The sequence below is a fragment of the Erpetoichthys calabaricus genome, chromosome 7, assembly GCF_900747795.2.
Source record: "Erpetoichthys calabaricus chromosome 7, fErpCal1.3, whole genome shotgun sequence".
Lineage (NCBI taxonomy): Eukaryota > Metazoa > Chordata > Cladistia > Polypteriformes > Polypteridae > Erpetoichthys > Erpetoichthys calabaricus.
In genome coordinates this window covers 167,876,623-167,890,914 of record NC_041400.2, presented here as the reverse complement: position 1 = coordinate 167,890,914, position 14,292 = coordinate 167,876,623, and the positions used below count along the sequence as shown (strand labels likewise).

Sequence of the window (14,292 nt, the reverse complement as noted above, 5' to 3'; positions counted from 1 at the left end):
TTAATTTACAAGCCTGGTCAGTATGTAGCACTGCATTCATTTTCTTAAATGTTGCCCTTTTGCCAACCTCTCTGATTTGGGCCATTATGAATAAAAACAATGGCACCTGAACCAGGTTTGGCTTATTCCTTGCAACCATGGCTGCTAGGATTGACTTCAGCTCTCCATGGTCATGTAAGGGAAAAATGAGTTTCAGAAAATATATTTAATGCTACAGAGTAGTTGTGGTAGATCAAACGTAAAAAAACCACGGGATACTTGCTTCTTAACATATGTGCATTACTGTCCATTTTTGATTGCTTCCTGTGTATTCTGGTTTGATATACAGGTATGCACATTCTGAAGTAGTGATGATTTGTCTTGTGTGGTTTTTGTGTTCATGTTTGCATGCAGAACATCCTTCTAGAAGGGAAGAACCATGCTCAAGCCAGTCGGTACATTTTCACCTTCAAGGTGCACCCACAGCAACGCCCTTCAGTCCGGTTCACTTTGAGTCTTCTACCACTCCAACCGCAGCTCCCAGTGAAGCTGAAGAGATGGTAAGTCAGCCATGTTATTTACCAGTGTATGGTCCTAAATCTCCTCTGGTGATATTACCCCTTAAACCGCCAGAACATGCTATAGTTGGTTCCCAATGCAATTTGCCAGGATGCAGGAGCCGAGTATATTTAGCGACGTACATTCATTGAACGCCGCAACTGGCTATAGTCGGTTCCCAGTGCAATCTTCCAGCATGCCGGAGCCAAGTATAGCCCATGCCGTACATTTGTTGAGCAGCCAGCTCATGGCCTCTGCTGCCCCCTAGGGAATCCACATCACTGTCCCTGGGATTCAGCCGCTCTACTAGACTGGCCTGCAGGCATCAGCGTTGGCCTGTGTGCTTGTGTGCAGCCAGTTAAAGCGCAGTTGGCTTGGTGATTTACTGAATTTCATCAATGGCGTCAGTTATACCTTGTATACATATAATAATAGATTGTGGCAGTAGTTTTTTTTTATAGCTTTTACAGTTCATTGGCAGTGTGTAAAATGGTCAGTGTTGCAGTAATTGTGATGCTCTTTGCATGAAAACAAATATGTGTTCCATTAAAATTTCACTTTTTCTTGGTGAATTTTTACATTTACTTAAAAAGTGCAGCAAAAAAGTATTTGGCGTCCTGGGGTGCATTAACCCCCCAAGTATGTGGCAGTTTAAGGGTACACTCAGATTTGCCTCTTTTCAGTGAGTAAGTTGAACTGGAATATGCTAGTAAAATATTAACTCCGTTTGATCAAACTTTATATCAGGGTGTGGTGTTTAATGTTACCAAGCTTTAATAATAATCATATATTTTGCTTACTTGTGCCTTTCTAGACACTCAAGGACACACTATAAGATTAACAGCACCATTGAGTAAAAAAAAAGTACAAGTAAAATCAAACATGTATCTATTAAAATAAAAAAAAAATATCAAGAAATAATCGGAACAAGAAGGATAAAATCTATGGCATTGAGATGCCAGTTCTGAAAAAGCGAGGTTTAAGATTTTTTTGGTTTTAAATAAAGTACCAGAATCACAAGTCTGGATATAATGATGGAGATCCTAACTGAAAGCTTGACCTCCCGTGGAAGACAGGTGGACTAAAGAGAGAAGTAGAGGAGCGCAGCGAGCAGGGCGACTGTGTATCTTTAACAAGATCTTTAAAGTACACGGGAGCCACCACATGAAGCACTGTGTAAGTGACAATGAGAATCTTAAGCCAATAAATAGAAGAGGGCAATGTGACTATGAGCATCCATGTGACTTAACAGGCGTGCAGAAAAGTTTAGCCAGAATACAAGACAATAAAGCGTTACAGTAGACAGGCCTGGATGTAACAAATGCATGATTTAGTGTCTAGGACACTGAGTAGGACAATGAGGGGTGACATCTTGAAATGTTGCAAAGGAGATTGGAATTTCATACTAATTAGATTAGATAAACTTTACTGATCACAAGGGGTAATTTAGATGCATACAGCAGCAGAAACATAAGATACAGATTCAACAAGCCATAATAATACAATCAGCCCAATAAATAAATGGATATTGTGCAGAAATTGTAAAGTAAGCTTAGAGTATCAGCAGGATGTCAGGGAAGAAGCATTGAATTGCCTGATATCAACGGATCCCCAAAGGCACTTCTTAGCACACCGTGGTGAAATGGGCCTGTGGCTAAAACTGCTCCCAGAGAGCACGGACAGGATTTTTCGTGATGGTATCCAGTTTTGCCACCATCCTTTTCACCACGGTTTCTTGTGTGTCCAGGGTTAGCTCTGTGATTGAGCAGGCATTCCTGAAAAGTTTGTTCAGGTTTCATACATCTGTTGAGCTCAAGTTGCTTCCCCAGGAGACTACTCATTGATTGAAAGGTGTGTGTTTTTAAAAAAAAAAAAAAAAAAAAAGTAGGGGTGTCATTGATGCTGATGTTTCCGAATGTACCGGCCATGTACATGCAGGTCGTCCTCACAAATCCCAAAGAATCATTTGGTGATGCACTTTGACCTGTGTGTGTGGGTGTAGTTGTTTGCCTAAGGGTTCCCAGTCTCGGTCTTCATACCTTCTGGTCAGGCTCAGGTCTCTGCAACACAGTATTGGGAAACTCAGTTGAGGCAATGGGTGCATATTATCTTGTTTAAAATGGTCAGTTTAGGTTAATTTCATATTTTTCCTTAATTAAATACAGAGAATATTGAAACATACTATTTAGTCATTCACTCAAATCAAAACCTACAGTAATTGTATATATTTGTAATGTACTTTTATTAGTATTCCTTTTGTTTTTTAACTCTTATGCCTTAAGTCGACAGCACCTTCAATTTTGTTGTTCTTTTGTAAAAGTGAAAGTGACAATAAATATCCTATATCTATCTATCTATCTATCTATCTATCTATCTATCTATCTATCTATCTATCTATCTATCATGTAGTGCCTTTCATTATCTATCTACAGTATCTAATTGTGAGATATCAAGACAGCACTGAAGGTGAATTATATTATATGAGCCACAAGAGGGCACTGTCTTCACAGTTTTGAGATTGTTTGCTTTTGTTTTTATCCCAGCCGCCTTCCTGGCTTTCCTTCTTTTCCACTTATTTTTATTTTTTTTTCTTTCTGCAGTTTAGTTCCCATGTTGGACCTAGCAGCGTCTTACCAAGATCTTCAGAAGGGGTTTCATCTACCCTCTTCACTCGGGGCTCAGCACCAGCACCTACCTCCGCATCGGCACAAGCACTGGTACTTTTCTTGCAGTTTGTCTCTTAGCACAAGTCTAGTCTTCATGTTTATACCCAATGAGCCATTTCAGCATCCCTTTATTCCTTTAATGTACGTACTTAATCAGATATTATTCCCTTTCACTGGAGTTTTTTTCTATTGATTGCCTTTACTATTATGCTGTTAAAAAAAAGTAAAATCAAAAATGAATCCAATATGTGATTAAAATGAAAGTACATTTTAAACTCCATGGGGAACATAAATAAAAGTGGCAAGCTCCATCCAGCCTTGTAGTTGGCAAAATTGTTTTGAAATGTGTCCTCTATAGTCCCAGGGTAGGTTATGTGATCTAGATTTTCAGATTTTTAATGGATGCGAGTGAGAACAAAGGGGAGGAAATGGTGGAAACACCCGGTAATGTAAACAAAGAGGGGAAAAAAAGAAAGACATTCCAAATACTCAAATTTTTCATAGCGGTCAATCTGTCATTTTCTAACCCACATTGTTCTGAGGAGGGTCACAGGGGTCTGCTGGAGCCTATCCCAGCTAGCATAGGACATAAAGTTTTCATAGCAAATTGCTCCAAATATTGTGCAAATATTTTAATTTTTGGTGTGTTTTCAAAAATTTTAACATGCATTTATTTTTAACTTTCTGTGACCACTCGGGGTGTCTAATATTACCAGGAGGTCTCCCAGGTCTCCTTCTGTCCTTTAATTGTATCAGCCTGTCAACATGGAAAGAGAGCACCAACTATTCCCAGCCAAGATGTCCATCTATTGACGCTCTGCATGCCTCATGAGGGCTTTCCAGCCAGCTAAATGATCTCCTTCCAGTCCAGCTGGGCTGCTAGCCCATCCCTGCCTTCCCATCAAAATCCATCCATCTATTATCCAACCCGATACAGTAATCCCTCGCTATATCGCACTTCGCCTTTCGCGGCTTCACTCCATCGCGGATTTTATATGTAAGCATATTTAAATATATATCGCGGATTTTTCGCTGCTTCGCGGGTTTCTGCGGACAATGGGTCTTTTAATTTTTGGTACATGCTTCCTCAGTTGGTTTGCCCAGTTGATTTCATACAAGGGACGCTATTGGCAGATGGCTGAGAAGCTCCCAGCTTACTTTTCTCTTTCTCTTGCGCTGACTTTCTGTGATCCTGACGTAGGGGGATTGAGCAGGGGGGCTGTTCGCACACCTAGACGATACGGACGCTAGTCTAAAAATGCTGAAAGATTATCTTCACGTTGCTATCTTTTGTGCAGCTGAACGGTGCTTCGCATACTTAAAAGCTCGAAGGGCACGTATTGATTTTGCTTGAAAAACAAACTCTGTCTCTCTCTCTCTCTCTCTTTGTCTGCTCCTAACGGAGGGGGTGTGAGCTGCCGCCTTCAACAGCTTTGTGCTTCGCATACTTAAGCCAAACAGCCCTATTGATTTGTTTGCTAGAGATTGTTTTCTCTATCTCTGTGACATGATCTGCTCCTGACACGCACTCCTTTGAAAAGGAAGATATGTTTGCATTCTTTTAATTGTGAGACAGAACTGTCATCTCTGTCTTGTCATGGAGCACAGTTTAAACTTTTGAAAAAGAGACAAATGTTTGTTTGCAGTGTTTGAATAATGTTCCTGTGTCTCTACAACCTCCTGTGTTTCTGCGCAAATCTGTGACCCAAGCATGACAATATAAAAATAACCATATAAACATATGGTTTCTACTTCGCAGATTTTCTTATTTCGCGGGTGGCTCTGGAACGCAACCCCCGCGATGGAGGAGGGATTACTGTATATCCTAACTACATGGTCACGGGGGTCTGATGGAGCCAATCCCAGCCAGCACAGGGCGCAAGGCAGGAAACAAACCCCGGGCAGGGCACACACACACACACACACATACACACACGCATACACACACTAGGGACAATTTAGGATCGCCAGTACACCTAACCTGCATGTCTTTGGACTGTAGGGGGAAACCGGAGCATCTGGAGTAAACCCACGCAGACACGGGGAGGACCCGGGAAGCGAACCAGGTCTCCTTACTGTGAGGCAGCAGCGCTACCCTGCGCCACCGTGCCGCCCCCCAATCACAATATAAATTCAAACTTTTTTGTTTAATAAGAAGTTTCAGAGACAAATTACAGATGATGGATCATCTCAAAACGAACCGCAGCTACATTATATAATTTGCATATTTAATTATTTCTGTTTCAATTTAGAGTACTCTACAGGCGCTAGCCTTGCAGAATAGTATCACTTTTTAAAAAAATTGCAGACATCTTAGAGAGTCCTTATTAGCGGGGAGGGTCTTAAGTATATCATTAATATTTTTGCTAATGATTCACCGGACCACGTGTGTCACTAACACTTTAAAGCCAAGGAGCAGTCTTCTGGAGATCAGGCAGGAGATGCTTGTTTATAAAAGATATCTGTTGCATCCAGTGGGGAGAAATGTGTATTTGATCCCCTGCTGAATTTGTAAGTTTGCTCACTTAAAAGACATGAACAGGCTCTAATTTTTATGGTAATTTCATTTTAATGGCGAGAGAACAGAATATCAACCAAAAATCCAGAAAAAACACATTCCATAAAAGTTATAAATTGATTTGTATGCCATTGAGTGAAACAAGTATTTGATCCCCTAAAACCCAGCCAGAATTCTGGCTCCCACAGATTGGCCGTGTGCCCAATTCGATAAATCAATCAATTACAGATATTCCTGATCTTAACTCGTTATGTGTGTAAAGCACACCTGTCCACAGAATCAATTTTTTCCATTCCAACCTCTCCATCACCATGAGCTGATCAAAGAGCTGTCAAAGGACTTCATTGACAAGACTATAGACCTGCACAAGGCTGAAATGGGTTACAAGAGCATCAGGAAGAAGCATGGTGAGAAGGGGACAACTGTTGGTGCGATTATCGGAAATGGAAGAAATATAAAATGACAATCAATCGCCCTCGGTCTGGAGCTCCGTGCAAGATCTTGCCTCATGGGGTGTGGATGATCATGAGAAAGGTGAAGAATCAACCAAAAACTACACGGGAGGAGCTTCTTAATGATCTGAAGGCATTGGGTACCACCATAGTCACCAAGAACACCATTGGTGACACACTACGCTGTAATGGATTGAAATCTTGCAGTGCCTGCAAGGTCCACCTGCTCAAGATTGCACACGTACAGGTCTGGATGTTCACTGGCAAACTTAAGACGGCAGCATCTGAGAGATTTGGCATGTCGGCATCAACAGCAATGAAAAGCAGACTAAAGTAAAAAGAGATTTGATATGCAGTGTAAAATACGTTAGCAATGAGGATTCTAGCTGCCTCCTGGTGGCTATCTTAACTAGAAGTCTCTGTCCCAGTTTAACTACAACTGGTTTACCAAAAATGCCATTTGATGAAAGGTACTTCATTTTTCTGTCTGCAGGAGCCACTGTTACTTAAGCAGCCTTGAGATAAATGTGTTTCCATAGTTCTATTCGCTGTAACCCTAACCCTGCCCTATGCTGCTGGGACAGGCTCCAGCTTCCTTGTGACCTTGCTTAGGACAAGGTGGCTTTAGAAAATGTATGGATGGGTGGATGGATAGTTATATTCAGTTTTATTTAAAAAAAAAAAAAAAAACACCAGTAGATTAAATGTAGCAATCAATGCCTTTCTTTAATTTTAATATTTTGTTGTTTCAGCCTCCCACTCGCATAGTGACATCAGCGAAACAGAAAGCAGGGAAGACGATTAGAGCGCGAATCACGGGTCGATCAGACCACGGCCCAAAGGCTAGTAGAGTTGCCGCAAATCTTCGACCTGGGACTACAGCCCCATCCATGAGCTCAGTTATTGTGGAGCGCCACCTACCCTCTAATCAGGTATTCATGTTTTTTCAGTAAATTTCCAGCTACTCATTTTACTCTTAAGTGTATTTTGAAATTTGAGGTATGAAGAAAAAGCATGTTTTTTATAACAACTGTACAAAATAGCACTTATGTCCGTGCCAACTCAAACAGACTAAAGTCTCCTGAGAAGGAACATTTGCTAATCAGCTGTAGTTTAAAGGCCTGTGTTCATTGTGTGTTAGCATTGTGGTATGTTTAAATAATTCAGCTGGAACGGCTCTTTTATTTTTTAAAATGTATACCTACAATAACACAACACAGGCCAGGTAAATTACATTAGAGAAAGTAAAGAAGAGCAAATCAGTTTTGAGCCTGTTAGTTGGGATTTCTGTGAACAAGAGGCTGTGTGAAAAATGAATGCTAAATACCATGTGTACAGTATATGTATTTATGCATAATAAAGTCATTTTCCAATACACTTTCATCACTGCATTCAAAGACCAGTCTCTCTGAATGTTTCATAAAGAGTAAGCACTATTTTATTTTACAATGTGTGTTAGGAGAGAATGGCTGACTCACAGACGGCTTTGTCTTTTTTTAACCATTGCCACATTTTTAATGGAAGATTTGGTTTCTTTTTTGTTATTTTTTGCATTAGGAAATTTCAGATCACAACATAATATCATTCAGTTTTAACCGTTTTGACGCATTTTAGCTATGAATGATTCTGTATAAATTCTCTAATCATTCATAGGAGGAGGTGCATCATTGATCTCATTCTGACATTGTTAATCTTATGCAAACCGCTATGGTTAATTTTATAGCTAAATACCAGTTTGTGATGGTATTGCAATTAAAACAATTCAACCAAAAATAACTCTTCTTTACAAGCTTAAAACTGATCCAATTCAGAAAAGCTGAACCTTTTTAAAAGGCACGCCACAAATATTATAGCCACATGTGTTTTTGTGTACTAAAGCACAATGGCTTCACTTTTAAGTAGGCGTGCTTATTTAGATCACATTTCATAATCACTAGTCAGGGCCCTTTGATCAATTAATAACCGTTAATAGCTAAAATGAGAATCCCGTCTTAGTAGCGCAGCATCTAGAAAATATTTAATTTAGCAAAACATTACAAGACAGTGTGACGTAAAAGACTGATTAACTGTCACACACCGCCTATTGACATTCAAATACCAAATTCATTAAAGTGCCTTTCTCTAGAACTTAAATTAATCCAAATTGTTCATTTCTGTTTCTAATAAGGGCCTTTGGCCACTTGCTGCTGGCCTGTTCTTGTAGATGCTGCATAAGTGGCTGACACAGCTTTGTTGTTTTCAAGGTCGGCTGCTTTACAGATTTCAGTTTCTTTTTTTATTCTTCTGCCGAAATACGAGATCATAAAACTCACATTTATGGCCATTACATTTCTGAACACAAGAAAGTAATTGTATTGTAACACTTAGGAAGAGCCCTTTTCATTTGATAGTGGTACTTCGAGTGATTAAAGAAATCAATAAATACCCACTGCAACCTTTAAAAAAAACGGGAGACACTCTGTTTCATTTCACAACATTTTAGCTTTACTTCTCTCCCTTTAATCGTTTTATAGTTCCAAAAAGAAACAACTGATTCTTCTGTCTTTTTTTTATGCTTATAGACAGACAATTCCACGGAGGACACTATTACAACCTCCAAAATGCTCTTCCAATGTGACTAAATTATTTACAGCCAGAATTTTTCATGATGGATTTCCGCATACTGTAACTACAATTAGGCAGCAGCTACCTGCCTGACTCTGTAGTCATACACGGCACTCACTTAGAGTCCGGAAAAACAAATCACATATGTTACTTTCTCACAAAGTTTTTAGGAATATAATTTTATCCTCCAAGAACCCTAAACACCAGTGTACTCACTTTAATTTTGTTCCTCATTTATAACTTTCCCCTAGTAAATGTTTTGCTTATCCGCCAACCCCTTTTGTCACTGCTGCTCACTAAGGTTTCCTAGAACGTTCCTTTATATGTTTAGGACTTGTCGTTCTGTCACTGCCCGTTGGTTTTTTGTTGTAAGCTCCCTCTTACTCATTCCCTCTGTCCAATCACCCAATATATTGCTTCTTCTAGGTCTTTTTGTCTGTTCTCTCAGTGCAGTCCAGCAGATGACGTTCTTTATGGGCTCCTTCACTGCCATGTTGCCAGTGGCCTCTCTCTCGGACATTACAAAATCTTTTTCTGTAGATTCTTGAAATTCCTCTTTCCATAATTTGATTTTTCTTGAGCTCTCTGCATTACAAACTAATAAGTCATCTAGCTCAGACATTAAGCGTATGTGTGGCTGGATGGCGAGTAGTCAGAGGTAACAGCAGCTTCATCTCCTTTTCTTTTTCTCTTTTTTTCCTAATCCCAGCCCTCTCTAATTGTCACTCAGGCTCTACCTTCATTCCTTTGTATTTCGTATTTTTCCTCGGAGGTTTCTTTTCGGTATTCTTTTATGTACATTTTTTTTTTTTTTTTTTTTTTTTTTGAGAAACAGTTTTTGACTTTTTTGTTTTGTTTTTTTACATTGTGTATTGATTGTAATTAATAAACATTTGATCACCAAAGATCGGCGAGTACAAATGAATTCTAATGACCCCTATCTGTTTTCATTCATTTCCTTAGTAATTCTCCTTGTATCGATGTACGGCTCATGCATGACAATTTAGATTTGAATTTTTCCCACTCAATGAATAGCAAAAAGCTATGCAACCAAGGAAGGGAATGCAATGAATATGTAAATATTTGGAGTATCTGGTGTGCGTTTTTAGTTTGGACAACCTGCATAAATAATACATATTTTAAGACAGATGCAGAATCGTGTTTTTATAACCGCATTATTACATTCATTTTTGTAGTACATTTTCGCATATACACCATTTTTTAGAACTTGAACAGGCCATTCAGCCCAACAAATTTTTAATTCTGCCAAAATAACATCAACTCAAGTTTTGAAGGTCCTTAAAGTTTATAACTGTCACTCATCAAACTTAAAATATTTTTGGTTTTTAACTAACATCACCATTTTTTAGACATGGCCAAGCAAATGTTACTTGGTGTAGGGCAATCTTGAGTGAAAAAAGTAAAATTCTTGATACAGGAAACCAAGAAAACTAATTCCCAATGAACACAGAGTGTTTACTCAGTAAATTGTGTACAGGGTGGTATTATCTGCTCAAATATGTGATTTTATTCAATGGGAGATAATGCAAGTGTACAAGAGTGTATGTACACCAAGCATTTAAGCGTATAACTTTCATGTATACATAAAGCATGTAAGTGTTATTTGTCCAGTTTCTTCTCCTTCTTTTGCGCTTAGAGCCATAGCTGCTGTGTTCCCTGTCCAATATTACAGCCTTCTTTTCTCAGAGAGTAGGGCATGCTATTATGGCCAATATGTATTTTGTGGCCACCAGGGGGCACACCAGCTCCCCAAACCCGACACACACAGACAGCAGGCACAGATCCAGTAACACACAGGCTTTATTTTCCACTGTGGGAAACCCTTTACTTCGTTCCCCTCCTGCACAGCACAGTACAAAAGCACCAGTAATGACAATAAAGCAGTTTCTTTCTCTTGTTTCTTTCCTTCTCTGTCTCCTTCCGCCTCCGCTCCTCCTCCAGTAAGCTTCGTCCCTCCTCCTCCTCCTCCTCCTCCTCCTCCTCCTCCTGACTCGGGCTCCCTCCTTTTAAGCTGCATCTGACAGTACTCCAGGTGGCTCATCAGTGAGGTCTAGAATCACTCCCAGGTGTGGTGAAAGCCCAACAAAGTAGGGCTCTGCAGCCCCCCCTGGCGTCCCCCATGGAACCCAACAGGGCTGTGCCAAACTGCAACTCCCATGGAGCCCTGTGGGGCACCACTGCAACCCAGAAGGGCTGCCATCTAGCGCTCTGGGGAAAGGCAGCACCCTGTGCTTATCCGCTCCCCCCGTTCTTCCTTTACGAAGGCGTCCTGGCTGGGAAAGGGCCACAGCCGTCCATCACAACTTATTATACACAACTTCTAGCAAGTTGTTTCTTTTTCTTTCCTTTATTATAGTAGTCATGGAGAATGTATTGCCTTATTTACTTCTCCAAATAACACATTTAGATCTTAAATTATGCAGTATTTGGTCAGCTTTATGTCACAATTAAATTGTTAACATTGTTTGTTTTGACAGCCTGTTTTAGTCCAGAGATGTGCCAATGAATACAAAACCTATGCAGATCTGTAAACATCCAACAACGTCCAGTTTTTAATCACAAAGTTCTTGTGTTTTTATGTTTCAGTTGTACTTTTGTCTTATTCATAGCTCATAATCTCAAGTACCATCAAGTGTTGCTTTACATAGAAGGGTGAATTACAGAAAAAGACCAACTTCTAGGTTCAATTTTTGTTGCCCTCTGTTTTTGCTGTACCAAGCACACAATAAAATGAGTGCTGTTATTCATTTTAATATTTTGAGTAACAAGATGAATAAAGGCTTATGTATCATATAACAATACCGTGTTTTTCTGCAGGATCGTTGAGGACCAGATAGAATCGACCTTTCATATGTGACTTGAATGCTAAAGAGGTGGCAAGAAGACTCAAAACATACAAAAAAACAAACAAACAAACAAACAAAAAAGAAAGAAAGAGAAAGGCTGGAGGTCTTGTCATTAACACAGAAACGCAGCTTAACGCACAGGAGAAATATTTCAGCCGCTACAAATTCTTGTCGTGAAATAGAAAATCCTCTCTGCGGGGTGGTCAGGCTCTTTCCTTGACGACTATATGGGCTGCTGGTTTTTATTCCCTGTCGGCTCTCACCCAGAGGCTGATTCATATTTTTAGCTTAATTTCTTATTTAAAAAAAAATATTGAGCAGTGCATGGTATAGTTCAGAATTATTTATGAAACAGTCAGTGTATCCGAGAGCTCATTTTCTAAGGTGTTACACATATTTGTTTTTCTTTTAAGAGATACCAATTTGTTGACTAAGCTCTGTATGACAGTTGTACTTTCTCTGTGTACATTGTACCATCATTTTGTTTTTATATTGACTAATTCACACTTAGCCAGTTTTTTCAGTACGTAGGGCTGTGTTGTGACTAGAAATTCAAAAGGCAAATGTTTAATTTTTTCATTTGCTATTGTTAATTTTACAAGAATCAGTACTGAATATGTGTCATCACCAGTTATTTTACTCAGTGTTTTTTTTTTTTTGTTCAGCATAGACACTGACATTTTTCACAATTTGCGTCCACTTTCTGGAAAAAGTGGTTTTGATTTGTGTTACTTTCAGAATCGATTAGGTCTCAAGCTAAGCTGAACTGCATCTCATGTTTTTTTTTTATCTTTTTATACTAAGAGATAGAAAACTTTTGTCTTTAAGGTTACAAGGAACATTTTGGTGAGAAACAGGCAATTTAGTCCAACATAACTCAGCGTTCCTATTCATCTACATGACAAAACGAGATTTGCAGGCCTGCTTAATCCAATTCAGGATCACGGTCAGACGGAATCTTCTAGCAGCTTTAGGCAGGAAGTTCCACTGGCAAACATCTACAGAGTAATGAACCAAAATGTGAAATACTCAGGGTACCCTGACGTGTATCAAGAAGGAAGACTCCAAGGACCATATAACCAGGGGGGGAGCCAAGAAACCTTCACAACAACACATTGGGCAATAGTCGGCACCATGGGAGGCCAAAGCATGCTGGAAGTCTTTGTGTTTCCAGTTGTCATGTGGTCATCCTGTCTAACAGTAATAGCTGTGTTCAGTGCCTGGGCAAAAGAGACCGATGCTCTGCTTCAGCCATTTAGAGATAAGTATACAGTATGGGTTTGAGTAAGAGAGCAGATTGCACTGTGCTGTGGTACATGGTTTTAGTCTAGAAGTGCACCAGTGATAATGGCTACAAGACACTTGGCACGTTTGTTACAATGAATCAGACCTACATATACCAACTGTCTATCCTAGAAGCCAATAGCAAGAGAGTGCTGGTGCAGTACATGTAAATGCATTCTAGGGTCTGCGAGTCTCCTCTTCAAGTCCGTACAACTGAAGATGAACATGTGGTTAGTCTGAACTTGACATGTGTACAAAGTACAGAGCTGTAATGCCAGTTCTCAGATTGTAAAGTACATAAAACATTAGGCAGCAAAATAGAGGTAGTAGAAAAAATACAACTTGCAAAGAATTACAACTGTGCAAAGTCGAATTGTATAATTAATAAACGGCATTATTTATAGTTGGGTCTATAAATATTTGGACAGAGACAACTTTTTTCTAATTTTGGTTCTGTACATTACCACAATGAATTTTAAATTAAACAACTCAGATGCAGTTGAAGTGCAGACTTTCAGCTTTAATTCAGTGGGTGAACAAAACGATTGCATAAAAATGTGAGGCAACTAAAGCATTTTTTGAACACAGTCCCTTCATTTCAGGGCTCAAAAGTAATTGGACAAATTAAATAACTGGAAATAAAATGTTCATTTCAAATACTTGGTTGAAAACCCTTTGCTGGCAATGGCAGCCTGAAGTCTTGAACTCATGGACATCACCAGATGCTGGGTTTCCTTCTTTTTAATGCTCTGCCAGGCCTTTACTGCAACGGCGTTCAGTTGCTGTTTGTTTGTGGGCCTTTCTGTCTGAAGATTAGTCTTCAACAAGTGAACTGCATGCTCAATTGGGTTAAGATCAGGTGACTGACTTGGCCATTCAAGAATTTTCCACTTCTTTGCTTTAATAAACTCCTGGGTTGCTTTGGCTGTATATTTTGGGTCATTGTCCATCTGTATCATGAAACGCCGCCCAATTAATTTGACTGCATTTAACTGGATTTGAGCAGACAGAATGTCTCTGAACACCTCAGAATTCATTTGGCTGCTTCTGTCCTGTGTCACATCATCAATAAACACTAGTGTCCCAGTGCCACTGGCAGCCATGCACGCCCAAGCCATCACACTGCCTCCACCGTGTTTTACAGATGATGTGGTATGCTTTGGATAATGAGCTGCTCCACGCCTTCTCCATACTTTTTTCTTGCCATCATCTGGTAGAGGTTGATCTTGGTTTCATCTGTCCAAAGAATGTTTTTCCAGAACTGTGCTGGCTTTTTTAGATGTTCTTTAGCAAAGTCCAATCTAGCCTTTCTATTCTTGAAGCTTATGAGTGGCTTGCACCTTGCAGTGCACCCTCTGTATTTA

At 39.6% G+C, this 14,292-nt stretch overlaps 1 protein-coding gene across 3 annotated transcripts in view; it reads left to right on the top strand.

Annotated features, from left to right (window-relative positions):
- Window positions 1-14,292, top strand: part of poc5 (POC5 centriolar protein homolog (Chlamydomonas)) — a 68,140-nt gene that overhangs the window by 45,695 nt on the left and 8,153 nt on the right. For 2 of the 3 annotated variants that reach the window (XM_028805693.2, XM_051929514.1), the window contains 3 exons: window positions 394-539; window positions 3,138-3,254; window positions 6,926-7,105. In XM_028805693.2, the coding sequence (XP_028661526.2) occupies window positions 394-539; window positions 3,138-3,254; window positions 6,926-7,105 (443 nt within the window). Of the gene's footprint in view, window positions 1-393; window positions 540-3,137; window positions 3,255-6,925; window positions 7,106-11,615; window positions 12,098-14,292 lie in introns of those variants that run through there. The other variant, XM_028805694.2, reaches the window with a different exon arrangement.